At 37.2% G+C, this 23,089-nt stretch overlaps 1 protein-coding gene across 1 annotated transcript; it reads left to right on the forward strand.

Annotated features, from left to right (window-relative positions):
* Window positions 1-858: 858 nt before the first annotated feature.
* LOC124631173 (intraflagellar transport protein 81 homolog) lies at window positions 859-9,590 on the forward strand. The gene is made up of 11 exons (XM_047165395.1): window positions 859-1,095; window positions 2,461-2,666; window positions 3,748-3,935; window positions 4,123-4,244; window positions 4,328-4,459; window positions 4,540-4,671; window positions 6,440-6,640; window positions 7,429-7,548; window positions 7,648-7,821; window positions 8,470-8,856; window positions 9,333-9,590. Exons 1-11 carry the CDS (start codon window positions 949-951, stop codon window positions 9,498-9,500), a joined length of 1,977 nt encoding a protein of 658 aa, XP_047021351.1. The 5' UTR covers window positions 859-948; the 3' UTR covers window positions 9,501-9,590.
* The last annotated feature ends 13,499 nt before the right edge of the window (window positions 9,591-23,089 follow it).

Raw genomic sequence — 23,089 nt, forward strand, 5'->3', positions numbered from 1 at the left:
TAAACGGCACTAAAAGCAAGAATTAGAGGAGGCTTACGTAAAGTTCAATATGAAATGGGCCTAGAAGTATCTGGTGTAGTATTGAACCACCCCCACTGGTGGTTGGAATCTCTCTTGGAATAAGCATTGGCTACCATCTTTAAATGTATTTATGAAAAATGAAACGGGGGACGTCTTGAAATTACTTACCTAGCTAGTTGATAGGTAAAAATAGTTTGAAAGTCGAAGAAACATTGTCTTCTCTTTTAACTTCCATGTATGGTTAAGTTCTAGTTATTTTATAAGGGTTCCGTAGTCCAAAAAAAAAACCGAAATCCCAAGAGACATACATGTCCCCAATGGTTTTGGAAAAGTTATCCAATTGCCCAAGAGATGTCGCTGTAGTTTGGGCTACTTATTGAGATGAGCTGTAATCGGGACACTACAAAACCCACATTGAGAGTGGCTCGACACGCTCTTAGCCTTAGTTTTCGTAAGACAAGTAAGATGAAAAAAAATCTGAAAGACAACATGCTGCACCGACTCCAATTAAAAATTGGGATAAGGATAGGAGGATGATGATGATGATTGATGAGATGAAAATATCTACAAAGTATGTGCGTACGTACTCATTTACTTATCAAAGTAGCAAATGGAGTATTCCAACTATTCTGCCGGTAGTTCAGAAATTAATAATTTCTACAGTAGTTTTTATTTTCGTCAATACCTGCAATATCGCGGGATCTACTAGCTAAACCCTCATGTAAGCGTACCTATTAAACCTTTTTTTTGTAACATCATTATTTTAAAATGTTGCTAAAAAGGTTTCATACCACTTTTGCCATGGCAACGTACGATGTCAACAAACCTGTCTGTGCCCTAAGTAAGCAAAGGACTGAATTTGGTTTCTTGTTTTTTTCTGAAGTAATATTAATTTAACTACGTGAAGGGTTCGTGAAATCTAGCATAATGTCTGAGCAAATGAAGTATATTATAAAAGAAGTAAACGCCACTTTAGGGCGTAATTACGATTTGATAAAATTCGACGCTTTAAATGAGAAGCAACTTTTACAGTTGCTTGTGGATCTACTTGTGAATTTTAATGCTGGGGAAAAGGTAAGATTAAAGTTTTGTATTAGGTACATTGATCGATTATCATCTCTCAAAATAATGCGCACCTCAGTAGCTTAAGTAGGTACCTAATTAATACCTATATAAGTAGGTACATCTACAAATCTGTCTACCTACATTATTAAAATCTGGATATCCATGACAATCACCTCGATTATTCATTTATGTTTAAGATCTACATGTTTTATAGTAGGTACCTAGATATAGGGAACTTTTCCATAAACATTTAGGTAGGTTTGCGTTAAAAGTTGAAATATTAGAACCACATTAAAATAATGGTAGCACTTTATTTATTATCTACTCTGTTATTAAATTTGAGAAAATATAAATTGGGAGGCTCCATTTACAATTTTCTGTTTATTTTATACATAACTTGTTTGAGATAAGCTACTTAAGAAAACAATTTCGGCGAAAATATATTCTAATGTATGTAATGTAAAGGAAAAAGAAGGAAAGAAGTCGTGGTGGCCTAGTGGGCAAAGAACCAACCTCTCGAGTATGAGGGCGCGGGTTCGATTCCAAGTCAGGCAAGTACCAATGCAACTTTTCTAAGTTTGTATGTACTTTCTAAGTATAGCTTAGACACCAAATGACTGTTTCGGATGGCACGTTAAACTGTAGGTCCCGGCTGTCATTGAACATCCTTGGCAATCGTTACGGGTAGTCAGAAGCCAGTAAGTCTGACACCAGTCTAATCAAGGGGTATCGGGTTGCCTGGGTAACTGGGTTGAGGAGGTCAGATAGGCAGTCGCTTCTTATAAAGCACTGGTACTCAGCTGAATCCGGTTAGACTGGAAGCCGACCCCAACATAGTTGGGAAAAGGCTCGGAGGATGATGTATGTAATGTAAAGGGATAGTAGACCCTGTTACGTAGAACCAGTAGATCGCGGTATTCGGGGCAAGCTGCGCTGCGGCGCGGTGTCGGCTTTATGAAATAGTTAAGAATAAGATCATCTTACGCCTCATAATAAAGATGAGGTCGTCTCACACCGAATATTGTTTTCTTACAGTTTACTAGGACAGCCTTTTTTCACAGTTTTCACAGTTACGATTGCAATATGATTGTAGAGCAAACTACCGTATAGACCAAAATCACCAAAATAGCAGACCAATCGCAAACCAATCGAATGTCGTTGGAATATGATTGGTCTTACATTAGTAGCAGAATGCCCGATATTGTTAAAACTGCTATTGCGATCATATTACGATTCGATTTCTATTCAATTTTGACATTATAACTTAGGAGAATCGGGCCCCTGCATAATAGGAACAATAGCACATCGTACCTATTCTCGCACCTTTACGACTTGCATCGCTTATTATTGCACATTGTTGTTAAAATTTTACAGTTGGATGTAAATGAAGACGACTCCGAGACGGTGTCACTACGTTTGCTAGAGATGTTGGGCAGTGTGAAGTACCGCCCCCCGGGAGGAGTTGAACCGACGCGGTTTAGAGCACAGCTGCTGGCAGGTGACGCCAGGACCATACATCATGTGCTGCACTGGCTCTTGACTAATAAGGAACAAGTTAAGAATACGGCGTATCTTGCTAAGTATGAATATAGGAATCCTATGGTATATGGGTCTTAAGTTAAAATGAGTAATATGATTGAGCTGCGACTTGACCGTTGCAAATTCAAGTAATCTTGTAAAATATGCACAAGTTTACTTTTATAAGGTACGCTAGATTGTTTTTGGAGTTTTAATAATATAATACCTTTGCTAAATTATTAAGATACGAAGAAGTAACACAGCCACCAACAGATTTGCGTCATATTTTTTTGCAATACCTATTAAAGATTGGTTATCCACATTACACATAAGTAATATAGGTCAGGTGCTAATGTGTACCTAAGCTTTTCCCCCACGTCACTAATAAGTAAAATAATGGTAACATACGAGAGTTACAGTGTAATTAATCAAAGCAGGAAAACCCGCAAACCATCTGGGCTCGTTTTTATCAACGTTGCCGATCCATATGCCTATATCTATGCTTCCAACTATATCGTAGGTTTTATTCCCCGATTGTTGTTCGGGTATATTTGGCAACGAATTAGCCACAGTTATGGATTAACTGGAATTGCTACGACTGAGTTAGGCTTTACGTGACTAGAACATAAAATGAATTGACCTTTCCAATCCATGCAGTATATTTGGAATTTACTTTAATTTACTGCTTTCCTCTTTAGTTAATACTGTAATTTAGATATGAATTTCACTACGTGAATTATTCATAAATCCAAGTGCAGGTACCTACGCTGATAGAATAAAAATTAACTTGAGAAAAGAATATCCAAAAGTTACAGTACAAAGATGGAATTTTCAAGGATTACCTGATGCTATTACCTGAAGCTATTTCTTGCTCTCTTATAAATATGATACTTTCATAACACTTAACAATGTATACCTACCTAAGTTATTTTCAATATTTTCTAAAACTGTGAAATAAAATGTTTTATTTATCTTTTCGATGAGTTGACATGGACACAGGAAAAAGTTACAAACGCCGTCCGTTGTAGGACGATACCGCTGTCACTGCCGTAGACAACGGTATTTCGGATCCTTCCAATTCACTGTTTCAGTCTGCTCTGAAAATATCTACGTCGCAAACAAAACGAGTAAAATTGCTTTCAGATATTTAAAATTGCCAGACATTCCACCGGACGTGGCACGAAATAACAATATTCAGGACCTTCTTGACCTGTACCAGAACCTAATTGATGAGTTTAAGGACGTCCACAAACGAACCAGGTTGCTGCAGAAAGAAAATGCCTCGGAAATTATTAACGACATCAAGGAGATGGCACTTGAAAGGGACATCGGTAAGATCTTAGAAAAGGGACCCAAGTATAAAGAACTCATCAAAAAGTATTTCATAAAATCTCCGCTTCTTCTATAATTATAGTGAACTTCTGACACTTGAACTTTCTTAATCTTCAATGCTGATGTCACTTCAACTATAAATGTGTTCGATGAACTTTAAACTTTATTTTATAAATTACATTGCAGTGATAAAAAGATTAGAGAACGTGCAAGTTAATTTAGTTGATATAAATGACAAGGAGGAGATTTTAAATATTAGCAGAGCGCTGAGGGTTCAGCAAGAGAAGGCAAAAGAGCTTGAAAATCAGGTAACATTAATAAAGCGTTTTTATCACGAGGGTTTTATGTGTCTTACCTTGAATTTTCGATCAATTTTCAATCTTTTTTTTAGTACGATGCTCAGCAATCACAGTTAAAAATGGCGTCGGATCAATTAAAAAGATACCTGAACGTCATTCATGGTCAGAGTGCTACTCCGAAAACTGTAAATGATGTCATGAAACGTTTACAGGAAGAAGTTCAGGTAGATATTTCGATCATAAAGTTTTCTTGGTAGCGAAATATGAGTTCTGATTACTTAATTTGTAATTCTTATGATTCTAGTTAAATAGTTATTTGGTTAAAGAGAAATTACCGCAAGAGACCACTAGCCGCCAGAAAGAATTGAATATTATGCAAAAGATTGCTGCAGAACAACATCCTACTCGCTCAGATTTAGTTGCAGTGCAGGACAAGGTAAAAAAGGATAGGTTTTATTATTGACTTTCTATTTTCATTGAACACAGACAAATGTAGGGGAGATGTTCCTAAAACGGGTAAGCTAAGGGAGATGTTAAATAAAATAACCAAGAACATTACATGCGACTTGTATTTGTACTCATAGGGTTGTTTATATAATAAACTTTGGAAAACATAAGATAGTCTTACTAATCTTCTTCAAAATTCAGAAAAAAATCAAAAAAAATAAACCCCTTCGAAATACCCGCTTTGCCCTCGGGGGGGGGGGGGGGGTCCTAAAACGGGTAGCGCCTTTGGGCAAAGCAGGTAATGAATGAATATATGTGATAAATGAATTAGAAAACATATCTTAGCCTCCTATTATCCAGGAAATCTTTATCGTTAATTAGTCTCCTTAATTATGTTAAACAGTTTTCTTATTTTGATCAGTCTAGATCACTTTTTTACTTTATTAAATGTTACATTTGAAATTATAATTCTACCAGCAGATAATTTTGTTAACAATCAGAGAAAACATATTTTAATTTCTTTTTCATGCTGTTCCTGTACTTCTTCAGCTCTCTGTGGCTTCCTTTGTCTTCGATTAGCTTTCTGTGGAATCAATTGAGGAAGTGGCCCCTTATTTCAAATCGGGTAGTCACCCGTTATGCCCCTACCCGTTTTGCCCAAAAGCACGTTTTAAATTTCAACTACCTTAACTTTAAAATAGTAAACAAGGAGACCACTAAGTATTACCCATTAATAAGCATATAACATGCAAAATGATAATACAAAACTACGAAAACCGTATCTTGCACCATATTTGAGTAGTCAGCACTAGCATAATCCGATTTTTTTTAGTAAACTCCGCAAAAAACTTTTTTTACGTCTTACCTCGAAAACGCTCGCTCTAGGCGCGCGAGCCAACTGACCGTGATCGTCGAGGGGGTAGTGCACCGCTCTACACTCACAGGTTCACACTAAGACCTATAATATACGAATGGCAAAGCCTACCCGTTTTAGGAGGGGTACCCGTTTTAGGAACATCTCCCCTAAGCCCTATTTTGCTAACTAGTTTATATTCTAAACTTTTGTGAGCCGATCTACCAAAAATACATTTTTTAAATCAAATTTTAATATAATAAGTTTTGTTTTCCAAACACTTAAAGTGCTGGGAGGCTAAAATGCCCTACAGGTAGGTACCTACAAAAGGAAACGTTGTGCGCCAGCTATAAATAAATGATTTTATTAAGTACCCTGGGCTTTTTAGTCACCATTTCTAAAAACAGTTCTCAAGTACAGCTGACCAATAAGAGGATTTCAATTTTACTACGGTTTCAGTAGACGAACATTAAACAAAAAGAAATCTGAAACCACTATAACTAGTAAAATAAATCTATTACATATCTGAAACTTGTATTATGAATCAGGCTGTGAGTTTGTTTTTATCGTTTTCAAGTTAAATCGGCTGAACCGACTGTGATGAAATATAGGGCTTTTTTTTTTCCGACGTCAAAAATCATCAAATGACCCCTCCCGCTGTGGGTTAGCAGCGGTGAGGGAGTGTCAGACTCTTACTGCCTAAAAACCGTCGTGTTCCGTCATAGGCCTTTTATGTACCAGGGCCGCGGTATCTATGAAATATAGGGCTTTGAAACAGATTCATTAGGGTTCTTGAAATATATTCCTTGCTATTTGTCCCTCATCCCCAGTTATAAACTAGACTTCACATAACTGGACAAATACGCAACAGTATCCCAAGCACTGTAAAGCCAATATTATTCAGATCGCAATAGTGAACAGTGAGATGGAGCACCTAGTTCAGCGCAAGTTAGCGACGGCGGGGCCCCAAGAGGACAAACTGGCGCCGTTTCGACAGCAGGCAGCCGTCATACGCCGCAACAAGGAGGCTAGCGCCGACAGAGTTCGCGAACTCGCCAACACGCTTAAAGATCATGAGGCTACGCTAGCTGATTTGCAGTCTCAGGTACATAAATGACTTTTAAAAGGTATAGCAATATAGGGTACCTAACCGCCTAAATATAAAACCTGTAAAAGGTATTTTTTCGTAGGATTTCATTTTAGTTTCCTGAAGCACTTTTTTTCTTCTATGGCGATTTTAAGTTCTTCAATAACCTAAAACTATTTGAATGAATAAATTAAGCATATAGCAATTAAGGTTTGTTTTCTCCATGTTTTTTTTCATTTTAGGATTTTATAGAATTTCATTTAAGGTTAAACATTTTTTACTGGAGATACTACCTACTAAATATAGCATACCCACATAATCTTTAACTTCTCATAACGTTATAAATTCTAGCCCTGTCTATGTAACATGTATTTTCTCAATATATTTTCCCTCTAACGATACCAGTGACTGTATCGCAAAAACTGGGTAGCACCTACCTAAGCCGATACTTCAGTTTTTGATAAGACGTCGGTGAACATTGATCACATTTAATCGAAAGCGAAGACTGTTGTCGGAATGTTTCGAGTACGACACGGCAATCAGATAAAACATTTCCCCCATTTCAAATAATCGGTCATTATGTCGAGAAGCGGGACTTTCCACTCAGATAATGCGCTTTTTTCTAAGATCGATATCGAAGCTTTTGTCTGATTTATTGTTATCGTCATATATTGCTATGTTTTTTGGCGACGGGCTCCTTTCATTTTTGTTTTGCTTCAGTACTTACTTATTCAATACGCAACGCCAGGTTTTTAATAAACTAATTCGTCGTGATTTTTTTTCAAAATAATTTATTAAACATTCAGGTCAGACAACTGTTGGGGGACACAGTCCTCAGAGGAGAAGAATTAAAGAAATACGTTAATTCTCTACGCACAAAGAGCACCGTGTACAAAAGGCAAAGAGCCAATCTCTCAACGTTCAAGGTAGATAAGCATGCCTGTCAGTATTTTATTATTAAAAGCTTTTTTATTCTTGACTGTCGCTGTCCATAATGTTGGCTTTTTCTTTGGTTTGTGATTCAGGTCGAAGCCGGTATCTTGGCTAGAACGATACATATTATTAGTACTGCGGACCCAACTGTCGAAATGGCGCTCCTAAATCACAAGAAACTGAAAATAGAAGACGAAGAAACAATGGAAAGGAATCTAGATAAATCTGCAGATTTAACCAAAAAGTCTTTACATGATTTGTCTCAGGTAAGATATTTATGGAGTGCTTAATGTACGTTGTTATCGCCATTACGTTTAGTGTAATAGTGGGAATTTAAGTTATTACAGTAAGTATTAAAATATAGGATAATTATTTGGTCTTAAAAGCTTTTAAAGAGTAGTTACATTTTATATAGTGCAGGATTTAATTTGAAGTGCTATAGGAATTTAACTTTTACATTTTGCAGCTACAGTAACTAATATCTGAAATGTGTTTTGGCACTTGGATCACATAAACTGTCAGGGAAGTCGGCCGTCGTTGTTATCTCTTTGATAGTAGCGTGCCATGTCCTCTAGTTAGTTCATTTGACTTGCACAGAGAAGACATAGTGGGCGTCCGATGTCAATCGCCCAACTAGTAGTTAGCTGCCAGCTTCAAAAGCTTTTTCGCTACCCGTGCAACTACTCAACTACTTTATAAAAGCTCGGAGTGAACTGTTCTATCTGAGCTGTGCAAATTAAACTCGACAGCTTTATGATATTAATTCAGTAGAAAAAATCATAAAAAAAATATACGGTGATTTGAAAAACATAAAAAAATTGTGGCATACTATTTACTATGTAGAGATAATAAACCACCATGTGTAACGAAATCACCTTTTTGGTAAGAAACATACATAACTATTTTATTTACAGCTCGTCGCACAAACCGCCCAAAAGTTATCGCAAGTCCGTCAAGAAATCCAGCCCCTCGCTGACAAAATAAAGCCAGTCAAGGAGGAGTTCCAAACAGTCCAACAACAGTACGAACAGAAGAAAAGGGTTTACGAAGCCACATCCATCAACATAACCTCACAAATGGAGCCTCTCAAGAATCAAGTAAAGGAGTTGACTGACCGCCTCAATAGCAAGGAGGATGAATGGAAAAACTTACGACAAAGAATCACAAAGGCGGAAACTTTGCAAGAAGTCGTAATGTTTGAAATGAAAAATTCAATGCAGTCCCCCAGGAAACCTTCTAAAATGGAGGCTTTGAAGAAGAAAGTTGCAGACACAGAACTAATTGTAAAGCGTCTAGAAGAGGTAGGCATACAATGTATTGTATCCAAACTGGATAAAGGTTATTTATCAATGAAACAAGTTTTCCATACCTACGTCACTGAACAAGTTACCTAATCATTGAATCATGAATGGCAGATAAATTTATCTGATCATTCGTTCACAAAAATCTTATTTATCTCTATCCAGTTTGTATCTTGCAAATATAACTATTTTTAACCGTTCATTGATATTTTTCACTGTCATTGATTGATTAGCATTAGATAAACTAAAAATCTGCAGCTTCATTCACAAATATCTCTGTTTATCTGATTATACGTGATTCTATTTTAGACTGTTTTGACATGCATGCGTATTGCAAACTATTTTTGTTTGTCCACACAAGTATAAGCTACTGCCATAAGTATACTAGTACACTATATAGTATAGTTACTGCATTTAAAGTTTTTATTTGTAGCAGATTTTGACTCAGTTTTAATACAATTTTTTTAACATTTCAGGAGCAACAAGCAATCAGTTCTCGCCAAGGAGCAGTAGAGGAGCAGACCAAGTTGTGGGAGAACGCTCTGCAACTGTTGCGGTGTAAGATGCGCGCACGCAGCGAGCCCGCCGCACGGCAGGGACGCATGCATATCACGCAACATTCACAGATGCTGACTCTTACTTAAGAAGACATCATTATTATTCTATTATTATATCTTATATCCCACAGTCATGTAGTGTTTGAAAATTTGATCTATTAAATTATAACTGCACTATTCCGTCTTTTTCTTTCCAACAGTTCCGAAACCCTAACCCTCAAAGCGCGACCTCTTAAACTGTGCATAAAACTAGTAGGCGCGAATGAGCGCCCTTTCAGCTTATAGGTCAGTGGGGGTCACGAGGTGAAATACGTTTCAGATAATCACATCAATGGGTAAACGCGCGTGAAAGTAATCATGTAACCAGCCGCAAAATAACCTGAATAAACTACTTAATTTAACAGTTTTTACAGCTTATTGAAAGTTATTGTACCCCACTTTTAGTACGGGACCTGAACAATTTTTATAGCTCTATTAATATTTTTTAGATGGTTTTGGAGAGCAACTTTGTTAGGGCACGTATGAGATTTACGGCCAGTTTCTTCATCAAAAGTTAAAGTTAAAGTAATGTCTAAAGTAAAAGTAACGGTCAAATACGTTTTTTCAAGGCTAAAGTGACAGCAAAACTAATAGAAAAATTGAATTTGACCGTTACTTTTACTTTAGACATTACTTTGACTTTAACTTTTGATGAAGAAACTGGCTGTAAGTAGTATAAGTAAATAGATTACTTTGGAAATTGTAAGAGTGTGTTTGATACCGCATTGATTATATTACCTATCTATTTATAGCAATATCTTTAACTCTTGTCAATAGGAAGCCATAAGCGGAAACCACAGAAAATCCAGAGGGCGTAATGAAAATTATATCCTGTAACAACAACATAAAAATATGATTTCGGGATGCCGAAACCAATACAGACATTTGCATAATGTTACTGTCATTGAACATCTAGTGTATCATTCAGCAACATGGAATAGACTTGCAAATAATGGAAGTGAGTGAGTACAAAAAAGTCCATGTAAAGTTATGACATTTGAGCGGGCGATGCATCGATACGGTGTCATTTGCAATGCAAATGAATCTCTTCCGCGTCGGTCGGGCGTCGGTCGGGCGTCGGTCGGTCTCACGTATTTAAATGAAAGGTGAGATGCGTCACACGACATTTAAATGCTTTTACTATTTTTCCTCTACGTCCATGATAAAAATTGTAGATTTCATTTAAATGGAAGTGGTATCTGATTTCATTTGTAGATTCAATTTTCGAGTCTAAAAATACTGGCCAGGCTTTAGTCTGCCAGCGGTTTTCACATAATTGGATAACAAAGAGCATGGGCGCTGTGTAGTTGTATGCGGTCGCCGCATTTGCAATTCAAAGCCATCACAGATGTGTTTTCGACTTGCGAGTCAAAGCAGAAACGTGTCTGTAATTAGACCAGTAGCCGATGTTGCTTGGCGACTGAAATATCTTAAGTACTTCCTAGGACTTCGTACTTTTTATGCACCCGAACGTAAAGTTGACTTTGTCTTTATTATTGAATATTGAAGTGTTACTCAATTCCTTTAAAAACGGAATAAGAACAATTATTATGTAAATTGCTATGTACAGTTAGGTACATAAGTTTTGTAACAAAGGCGTCGTGCAGAATGTCCCGTTAATTAAAAATCAAGACGGCCACATTATTCTTCAGCACGTAGCGCCCAAATTACTTTGTCATTAGGTAACACAGCCACTTTATTTTACTACTCAAATATTTTATCACAGACTTTTCTAATGATATAGGCTTCGCTTATATAATTTAACAGTTTCAATATAGAACTAGCTGCCCTGGAATATTTTACAGATATTTAACAGAGACGGTAAAATACCAAAAAAAATGTGGAAATAGTATTTTTTTGCACAAATGAAAACAGATGGCTGTTTGAATTTTGATGGCAATATAGGCACATAATATTATACGAGGGACGCTTAATAGCAAACTGTTATTACCGAGGTTATTATTCGCAAATGTTCGTGCCATATTGATGCAATTTATTTGTGTCATCAGCACAATATAAATTAGAACGATGTCAAATTATATTTTACTCATCGAATATTAGCGATATTTTCTTTAATCTATTATATTTTCTTTATTCTATAATCTATTAAAGTTGTTTGGTTTAGATTATTAAAGTTGTTTTTTCAAGAAAAATATTGTTTTGGTTGCTTCATTACAATATAAATTATATTAACATTGAAATTGGCTCATTATTGTTAAAAATATCTAAAAAAACACTACTGCCCAAATAGCAATCCGAATAAAAAGTGTATCATCCTCAAGTTAAGAAACATAATATTTGTAAGATTTTTTAAGGGATGGAGGACCTAAGCCGTGATTTAAGTTTTTATTTTAGTTCTCAAACTCATTACTAAGCTGTCAGCTGTCTAAAGTAGTTCAACTCAGGTTCAACTTTGCTGTAATGACTGACAGAAAGAAAGTTCGCCCTGTTGATAGTTGTAGCAAACTGTCAACTTTGCTACGGCGTAGCAGAGCGTAGCGCTACGAGACTTGAACTCTGCAGACCTGTATTTATACAGGGAGCTGCATTATATAAAGTTTTCAAACAATAATAATCAATTTATGGATTATTACTAAAGGTACTCGCCGTACCTTTTAATTTCACATCGTTTTGTATACTCTTTTAAAAAAATGGGCAAAAAATATTTTACGGTCTCTGAAACTGGTATGTTTATTGGAGCGTTTTTTCTATTTTGTTCTAACACAAAATAAAGAGACTATAAAAACAATACACTTACATATACATAAAGCTGGTTTATAGTTCTATTTACAGCACATTGTGTCTTTTGCAAGCTAAGAGAATAAGGAAAATCCAAATATAAAGAGTAAAGCAAGCCTTGCGGGAGTTCTTCGCGATATAATCAGAGAAATAAATGGCGTCGTTTATTACCATTATCCTGGCAGGATGAGGGCTATGAGGGTCGTGGACTCAATTCTGGATAAGCATCCATACGACACTACGTAATATGTACAAGTTTATAATCATCACTCGCTTCTGAACGTAATGCCTCTGTGTCGGTCCAGCCTCACAAACTGGGATAAAATTATTGTTGATTCCAGTATTCAAACCAAAACCATTCAATAGTACAGTGATAAACATCGTAACAAAGGTAATTTGCGAAACATGACATGTTATTAATGGAAAAGTGCTTACAACTGGAACTAGCGGCCACAAATCATCGATAAAATGTGTCATCGATGCTATGTAGCGGCGGAGGTTTCTATCTGTTTCAGTTATATATGAATGCCGTCCAATAAATCGAAGCGAGCTGAGTGCTCTCATCGCCTACTATTGTTACATTTTTAAAGTGAACTCTCAACTAAATAACGCTTTTCTGAATACAAAAACAGTTTCAATGTTCTCTCTAATCCAGTTTCATTCCACTCGTTTCGATTTATGTGGACAAATCTCTGAAAATCCGATTATGCGCCGAGAGAATCCCCGTCTGAAATAAAATTGATTGTTTTTAAACAGAACTTAACTAAGCGGTAAAAATAGATTAAAACTTTAAGATAACAGAGCTAAATTTATTATGATAAGTTTGTGATTTGATTGTGTTATAAGTGAATTCAAATGAACACAATTATATCAATCCCGATAAACTTTCCACTTGTCAAATAGAACGCTTATATAAGTTTTGGAATACACAATAGACTTGATGATTCAATTTAAACTAAACGTGGAGTTTATAGACTATAGAATAGAATAGAAGTTGACCTTGACTGGTGGTCAGGTTATATTTAACATTTTATCTCGTAGAATATTTATAATCCAGCTAGATTTACACATTAACATCAGTATGAAACAAATGTTATAAGCATCTATTGCAACAGGCTGTTCGTGTTTAATTTAGGAGAGAGGAAGTCAACCAATTGGAGAGGGGAATACTGATGATTGATGTGCCAGCTAACTTCGCAGCCAGAGGGTATCGAACAACACAACCAGGCCATCCAGATGTCCTCCGATATTAAAAATATTGCTGTTCGGCTTTTGTTTGGACTTTTTTATACGAAAAAACATTGAACATTTGATGAATATAGTATTCAATCAATTAACAATAAATGAAATTTGAAAAATTGTTGCTGTTGGTATATTTGTTTGTAGACATTGTTTATAAGGACTGCAATTACTTCTTCGTCATTAACAAATACTATTATTTTATCTATGCCGTTTAATTTATTGTAAAATCTCCTACGATCAAACTATTTCATACTCATTATTTCTGTCACAAGAAAACCTTCAAGTCAAATACAATATCAAATATCATGTAAGTGAAACCTACAGCCCTAAGAAAGCTAAGAAACGAACAAACGCGTTTAGTTTTATCCACGTTGTTTTTCCTCATAACGCGCCGCGTGCAAAGCTTTTTACGCAACGTAAGTATAAAGAATTTTATGTCATGAATCCCAATCTGGAACCTCCGAAATGATGACAAAAACAGTGTATATTTTCTACTTTTTATACGACGTAACTTTCAAGAATACCTAACTAACCGAAACGACTTACAGGGCTTACATGCTAGATGATTTTTCGCTCGGTTTTCCCGGATCGTAAGGGTGTTACCGAGCGTATACATATGTGCAACGTTAACATTTGATAACTACTTCTGCAAAAAGAGGATGAGTGTTTTTTTGCTGCTCGGAATCTATAGCGCGTAGCAAAGCCCAGCTGATACGCGCAAGAAAATCCGCAAACGCGAAAGTGCTCTTAGTTTTTGTTACGACAACGATGAAAGAAAAGTATAAACTCGTATGTTATAAGAGCTTTTATAAAGACACAGATCTTGTATTCTTTGGTTTTCTTTCGTCTTGTTAAAATTGCGATTCCCTGTACGGGCTTTAGTCGGACATATTCGTATAGAATGCAGTTGTTATGGTTAAAGTTGGCGTAACTCCCATCTATCCAGACAAAGCTCTTGGTACCCGACATACTTTATTTAAGTTCATCTACATAGCGGGAGGATTGGACTACAATATTTGACAAAAGCCAAGTGCGGTTTATAGAAGAATTGAGAACAAGATAAATCAATCCAGTCACATGTAGTCTTGCCAACGAAATCACAACGAAGTAAAATATTGTTGCATCAGGCGGAATATCTATACATATAATAAAATGATAGGAAAGTCAAAACTGTACATTGAATATTTTTTTAAAAGAATACTTGGGGGGTGATCTATTATCGATTCTGAACCCAAATATATAGTTTTTAGAATTTTTGTCTGTTTGTCTGTATGTCTGTTTGTCTGTTTGTCTGTATGTTTGGTCTCACTGAACTCGAAAAGTACTGCATAGATTTAAATCAAATTTTGCATGAATATTACCTGGGGGCCAGTTCAACATATAGGATATATATTATCACGCTATCACCTACGGGGGATGAGCAATGAACTATAATTTCTGTTAACGTTTCTGCAACAGCGGGCGCAATAATGACACATATTTGAATGTTGAACTTTGTAAGTTTATCGGCCTATTATCAATCTTTACATAGAAAATAACGCTTTTATAAGTAACTTGAGCAAAAAACTGAATTTAAAGAAATGATATCCTAAAATTATAGACGAAGAAAATCATGCAGAAACAGATGTGCCATAAAACTGGTAGTAGGTAAAATATCAATCAAAATCAAAATCAAAAGTCATTTATTCAAAGTAGGCTGAAAATCAGCACTTTTTGAACGTCAAATCTACAAAAGACAGCCCCCAAAACGCCCGCCCTTCACCACTTCCTATGTGTTTTTGCTGGGAAGAAGAAGTGGTGGAACAAACTCCCCAGCAAACAGACAATGAAAACAGATTTCACTTTGTCATGGTATGTTCTTACTTTCAAGAAAAAAATATATGACGACGTGTGTATTTCGCTACTATAAAAACACTACAAGAAATATCAGCGCATCGTCAGGGACATTTTTATAATTCTTTCACCATTAGAAAGTTACATTATCTGCGAGTAACATAGGGTATATTTTATCCCGGTGCGGGCAGTAGTTCCCATGGGAAGCGGCACCCACGTCATGAAGAAATTATGAACTTCCCCACATTCTTAAAAACTCTACATATGTTGTTCTGACATAATATAAGCTATACCTCTCATAAACATGAATATCCATTCATTTCATCCAATAACAAACATGCATCACACTGAAAGTGCATTGCGAGTCTAAGATTTTATTATTATAAAAAAAAACATTGTAATTAATATTCAAACATCCTTAAAAATAAGTTCCTGGTTTTAATACACTTTTTGAGTAATGAAGAATGTAGGCAAAATACGACCGAAACACATTGTGTCACTTCTAAAATTAACATCAATGGTTATAACTACCTGTCACAATACGTCAACAAGATGTCAACAGAAGACAAGAGTTCGTTCGTTCTGAAAACGTACAAATTACGCGTCGCAGGCCAGAGACATACTTGCTTTCAACTTCTGATCACAAATCATCGAGCTAAGAATTATATCACAAATACACCGTTCACAATTACGAACAGTCACAGTCACACGTTTATTATCATTGATATTATTCAGTTACAAAGACAGAATTACTATCAAACGTGTTTTCGCTAAATGTTCTATTAGTTTTTGCAAACATACATTCCCAACTCTGATCTCATGGAGGTGGCGCCCGGGTGTCACCACTGTGCGGACTGTGCGACCTATCGCACCCGGCCCCGGTTTAAACCATGATCTGGAGCGAGAAGAAATGGGATGACAAAGAATGAGGCGGCGGAGCGACTGAAAATTCCCAACTCTCATCCCAGCCACTGCGGTAAGACACCACGAAAGCCGGATGTCGAGAGACGACTCCCGGCCACCGTAGGCGTGAGCGATTAGTTTTGAGTGGGTCATCGACCTTCCGGCTTCTGGGAGACCCGTTATTTCACGCGCCCCTCAAGGAGATTCAGCAAACCCCTGTGAGGCCCACTGGGGCCAAAGCCTGACACTCCCTCACGCTGCTCAAACTGATGGCTGAGAATTACGTAACTTTCCAGGATGCCATGCAACGTGTTGCAAATGCCCAGGCCTTTGGGAGCTTGGTAATCCTTTTCTCCACCTTAACTTGAGTTTTGTGGTGCATGAACAAATTAGAATAGTAATGAATTAGGTCATCTTCATCACGTATTTACCAACTCTTAATGTTCATCATGCACACCCGCTTCTCTAACTTTATTGAAGGATCACTAACATTGTTTCAGTTAGTTTAACTACGCTACTATAGCCCGTTGTCAAACCTTTTAATATCAATTCTGTAGAAGTGTGAATATCGAATGTGTAATATATCGAATTTCAGTTTGTGCATTGCACAAAAACCAACGTTATGATTTTCGAGAAGTCAAAAGAGTCGGCCTGCTAAGAATTATATTCATCGTTGGTTAATTGAATACATTTTCAGAAACCACAATAACAGTAGGAACCAAAGCGAATGATCGCTTCATAGAGCTCTGATTTTCTCGAGGCGATCAAGTCAGTTCTGGTCTGTTCGCTCATCAGATCTTTGAAAGCGGTTCGATGATAATATACCTACTGTTGTCCTGTTTACCTACGTGTGACACATAATATGGTATTTAAACGTCCTCCGCAAGAGAGCGAACGTTTGTGCTATTTATAAAGACGAAATTTTACCGTTGTGCAGTAGTGACGCGCAGTATACACAGCACTTATGTTTCTTCTGATCTGCTGGCTCTACCAAGAAATGACAAATTGCGAGCGTACATTTTGAAAATCTTGGAAGAACTGCAGGCTTCAAGTGCCAACACACGAATTGGACTTACTCTCTCGGACGTATACTTTGCGTGATCGTGAACTAATGCAAACATTTCGGTGGAATTCCAACATAACATAGTGAGTGAGTGCACAGAAAATCCCCGAAATACAAGTAGTGAAACTATGCGCTTGCCTGATGACTCAGTCATCATCCACCCAGCTATTCCTCAATTGTGTGGGTGTTGGCTTCCAGTCAAACCGAATCTTTTTGAGTACCAATGTTTACTTGGAGTGCCTATCTGATCTCTTCAACCCAGTGAACTAGACACCGCGTTATCCATGGTAAGTAAAACTGTTTGACAGACTTTCTGGCTCCTGATTTGTCGCAGCTGCTGCAGAAAATGTACAAATGACAACTTTGTCAGACCTTTGTTTTCTGTGAGAATTACGTAATAATTTTCCAAATCGGTTGACTAGATCCAGAGATTTCCACAACGTCACAAACTTTACTTCATTTGTTTAGATAAATAGTCACAAATCGTCGACACCACCTTGATTGATCAACCCGTGCTGCTGCTAAGTGGTAATCCTAATTATACTGTTATGTAAAAGAATACACCTACGCTACGGCATAAGTAGTATTTTGACAATTCCAAATTGCCCACGCAGACGAAGTCGCGGGCAACAGCTAGTCAAGAATATTGCGGAATATTATTGGGGTTAACGGAAATGTCTAGAGTGGTTTATTGCGTATGTTGTTTGCAGCTCGAGGTTTAATATCCGACTTCCCACTGGCTCCGTATCCATTACACTCACGGCTCAAACAGCTCGTTCGGTATATTCCGACGGTTCGCAATCTCTTAGCATTCCACCACCGAGTGTAATTGATTCTACTTTCATGGATATAAGCTTCGTTTAACTCAAAAGGTTTGTTTCCAGCTTTTCGTAGAAGTTTTTTGTTCTGATTAATTTTGTTGCGAGTTACAAAACAGTTTTTAACTTGTAAGGACATTTTCCGTTTTATAGCGAGCTTGTTTCTTTTTGTTTATTGGGACAGAACGCTTTTAATGGGACATTAAGTTTTAAATGGAACAAATAGCGCTGGTTTTAATGGATTAGTGCTTACATACTGAGGAAAACTACTTTTCTTTGATATATTACTGAGTACCATCTTATTAAACCTTTTTTAGTTTGTGTTTTAAAGTCTGTCTGAAGTCTACAACCCAGTTATCAGGACAGTCTCATACTCCTTGGTGAGACTGGTTGTCAGATAGTTGTTAGTTTCTAACTACCCGTTACGACTGTCAGAGATGTTTAGAGATGACTGTCAAGTTGTGGGAGAACGCTCTGCAACTGTTGCGGTGTAAGATGCGCGCACGCAGCGAGCCCGCCGCACGGCAGGGACGCATGCATATCACGCAACATTCACAGATGCTGACTCTTACTTAAGAAGACATCATTATTATTCTATTATTCTATCTTATATCCCACAGTCATGTAGTGTTTGAAAATTTGATCTATTAAATTATAACTGCGCTATTCCGTCTTTTTCTTTCCAACAGTTCCGAAACCCTTCTCGTTAATTAACCCTCAAAGCGCGACCTCTTAAACTGTGCATAAAACTAGTAGGCGCGAATAAGCGCCCTTTCAGCTTATAGGTCAGTGGGGGTCACGAGGTGAAATACGTTTCAGATAATCACATCAATGGGTAAACGCGCGTGAAAGTAATCATGTAACCAGCCGCAAAATAACCTGAATAAACTACTTAATTTAACAGTTTTTACAGCTTATTGAAAGTTATTGTACCCCACTTTTAGTACGGGACCTGAACAATTTTTATAGCTCTATTAATATTTTTTAGATGGTTTTGGAGAGCAACTTTGTTAGGGCAAGTATGAGATTTACGGCCAGTTTCTTCATCAAAAGTTAAAGTTAAAGTAATGTCTAAAGTAAAAGTAACGGTCAAATACGTTTTTTCAAGGCTAAAGTGACAGCAAAACTAATAGAAAAATTGAATTTGACCGTTACTTTTACTTTAGACATTACTTTGACTTTAACTTTTGATGAAGAAACTGGCTGTAAGTAGTATAAGTAAATAGATTACTTTGGAAATTGTAAGAGTGTGTTTGATACCGCATTGATTATATTACCTATCTATTTATAGCAATATCTTTAACTCTTGTCAATAGGAAGCCATAAGCGGAAACCACAGAAAATCCAGAGGGCGTAATGAAAATTATATCCTGTAACAACAACATAAAAATATGATTTCGGGATGCCGAAACCAATACAGACATTTGCATAATGTTACTGTCATTGAACATCTAGTGTATCATTCAGCAACATGGAATAGACTTGCAAATAATGGAAGTGAGTGAGTACAAAAAAGTCCATGTAAAGTTTCTTATGACATTTGAGCGGGCGATGCATCGATACGGTGTCATTTGCAATGCAAATGAATCTCTTCCGCGTCGGTCGGGGAATACTCGCGCTCCCCGGGAATAAATAGCTCACGTATTTAAATGAAAGGTGAGATGCGTCACACGACATTTAAATGCTTTTACTATTTTTCCTCTACGTCCATGATAAAAATTGTAGATTTCATTTAAATGGAAGTGGTATCTGATTTCATTTGTAGATTCAATTTTCGAGTCTAAAAATACTGGCCAGGCTTTAGTCTGCCAGCGGTTTTCACATAATTGGATAACAAAGAGCATGGGCGCTGTGTAGTTGTATGCGGTCGCCGCATTTGCAATTCAAAGCCATCACAGATGTGTTTTCGACTTGCGAGTCAAAGCAGAAACGTGTCTGTAATTAGACCAGTAGCCGATGTTGCTTGGCGACTGAAATATCTTAAGTACTTCCTGGGACTTCGTACTTTGTCTTTATTATTGAACTAGCTGTTGCCCGCGACTTCGTCTGCGTGGGCAATTTGGAATTGTCAAAATACTACTTATGCCGTAGCGTAGGTGTATTCTTTTACATAACAGTATAATTAGGATTACCACTTAGCAGCAGCACGGGTTGATCAATCAAGGTGGTGTCGACGATTTGTGACTATTTATCTAAACAAATGAAGTAAAGTTTGTGACGTTGTGGAAATCTCTGGATCTAGTCAACCGATTTGGAAAATTATTACGTAATTCTCACAGAAAACAAAGGTCTGACAAAGTTGTCATTTGTACATTTTCTGCAGCAGCTGCGACAAATCAGGAGCCAGAAAGTCTGTCAAACAGTTTTACTTACCATGGATAACGCGGTGTCTAGTTCACTGGGTTGAAGAGATCAGATAGGCACTCCAAGTAAACATTGGTACTCAAAAAGATTCGGTTTGACTGGAAGCCAACACCCACACAATTGAGGAATAGCTGGGTGGATGATGACTGAGTCATCAGGCAAGCGCATAGTTTCACTACTTGTATTTCGGGGATTTTCTGTGCACTCACTCACTATGTTATGTTGGAATTCCACCGAAATGTTTGCATTAGTTCACGATCACGCAAAGTATACGTCCGAGAGAGTAAGTCCAATTCGTGTGTTGGCACTTGAAGCCTGCAGTTCTTCCAAGATTTTCAAAATGTACGCTCGCAATTTGTCATTTCTTGGTAGAGCCAGCAGATCAGAAGAAACATAAGTGCTGTGTATACTGCGCGTCACTACTGCACAACGGTAAAATTTCGTCTTTATAAATAGCACAAACGTTCGCTCTCTTGCGGAGGACGTTTAAATACCATATTATGTGTCACACGTAGGTAAACAGGACAACAGTAGGTATATTATCATCGAACCGCTTTCAAAGATCTGATGAGCGAACAGACCAGAACTGACTTGATCGCCTCGAGAAAATCAGAGCTCTATGAAGCGATCATTCGCTTTGGTTCCTACTGTTATTGTGGTTTCTGAAAATGTATTCAATTAACCAACGATGAATATAATTCTTAGCAGGCCGACTCTTTTGACTTCTCGAAAATCATAACGTTGGTTTTTGTGCAATGCACAAACTGAAATTCGATATATTACACATTCGATATTCACACTTCTACAGAATTGATATTAAAAGGTTTGACAACGGGCTATAGTAGCGTAGTTAAACTAACTGAAACAATGTTAGTGATCCTTCAATAAAGTTAGAGAAGCGGGTGTGCATGATGAACATTAAGAGTTGGTAAATACGTGATGAAGATGACCTAATTCATTACTATTCTAATTTGTTCATGCACCACAAAACTCAAGTTAAGGTGGAGAAAAGGATTACCAAGCTCCCAAAGGCCTGGGCATTTGCAACACGTTGCATGGCATCCTGGAAAGTTACGTAATTCTCAGCCATCAGTTTGAGCAGCGTGAGGGAGTGTCAGGCTTTGGCCCCAGTGGGCCTCACAGGGGTTTGCTGAATCTCCTTGAGGGGCGCGTGAAATAACGGGTCTCCCAGAAGCCGGAAGGTCGATGACCCACTCAAAACTAATCGCTCACGCCTACGGTGGCCGGGAGTCGTCTCTCGACATCCGGCTTTCGTGGTGTCTTACCGCAGTGGCTGGGATGAGAGTTGGGAATTTTCAGTCGCTCCGCCGCCTCATTCTTTGTCATCCCATTTCTTCTCGCTCCAGATCATGGTTTAAACCGGGGCCGGGTGCGATAGGTCGCACAGTCCGCACAGTGGTGACACCCGGGCGCCACCTCCATGAGATCAGAGTTGGGAATGTATGTTTGCAAAAACTAATAGAACATTTAGCGAAAACACGTTTGATAGTAATTCTGTCTTTGTAACTGAATAATATCAATGATAATAAACGTGTGACTGTGACTGTTCGTAATTGTGAACGGTGTATTTGTGATATAATTCTTAGCTCGATGATTTGTGATCAGAAGTTGAAAGCAAGTATGTCTCTGGCCTGCGACGCGTAATTTGTACGTTTTCAGAACGAACGAACTCTTGTCTTCTGTTGACATCTTGTTGACGTATTGTGACAGGTAGTTATAACCATTGATGTTAATTTTAGAAGTGACACAATGTGTTTCGGTCGTATTTTGCCTACATTCTTCATTACTCAAAAAGTGTATTAAAACCAGGAACTTATTTTTAAGGATGTTTGAATATTAATTACAATGTTTTTTTTTATAATAATAAAATCTTAGACTCGCAATGCACTTTCAGTGTGATGCATGTTTGTTATTGGATGAAATGAATGGATATTCATGTTTATGAGAGGTATAGCTTATATTATGTCAGAACAACATATGTAGAGTTTTTAAGAATGTGGGGAAGTTCATAATTTCTTCATGACGTGGGTGCCGCTTCCCATGGGAACTACTGCCCGCACCGGGATAAAATATACCCTATGTTACTCGCAGATAATGTAACTTTCTAATGGTGAAAGAATTATAAAAATGTCCCTGACGATGCGCTGATATTTCTTGTAGTGTTTTTATAGTAGCGAAATACACACGTCGTCATATATTTTTTTCTTGAAAGTAAGAACATACCATGACAAAGTGAAATCTGTTTTCATTGTCTGTTTGCTGGGGAGTTTGTTCCACCACTTCTTCTTCCCAGCAAAAACACATAGGAAGTGGTGAAGGGCGGGCGTTTTGGGGGCTGTCTTTTGTAGATTTGACGTTCAAAAAGTGCTGATTTTCAGCCTACTTTGAATAAATGACTTTTGATTTTGATTTTGATTGATATTTTACCTACTACCAGTTTTATGGCACATCTGTTTCTGCATGATTTTCTTCGTCTATAATTTTAGGATATCATTTCTTTAAATTCAGTTTTTTGCTCAAGTTACTTATAAAAGCGTTATTTTCTATGTAAAGATTGATAATAGGCCGATAAACTTACAAAGTTCAACATTCAAATATGTGTCATTATTGCGCCCGCTGTTGCAGAAACGTTAACAGAAATTATAGTTCATTGC

Source organism: Helicoverpa zea, chromosome 6 (genome assembly GCF_022581195.2).
Source record: "Helicoverpa zea isolate HzStark_Cry1AcR chromosome 6, ilHelZeax1.1, whole genome shotgun sequence".
Classification (NCBI taxonomy): Eukaryota; Metazoa; Arthropoda; class Insecta; order Lepidoptera; family Noctuidae; genus Helicoverpa; species Helicoverpa zea.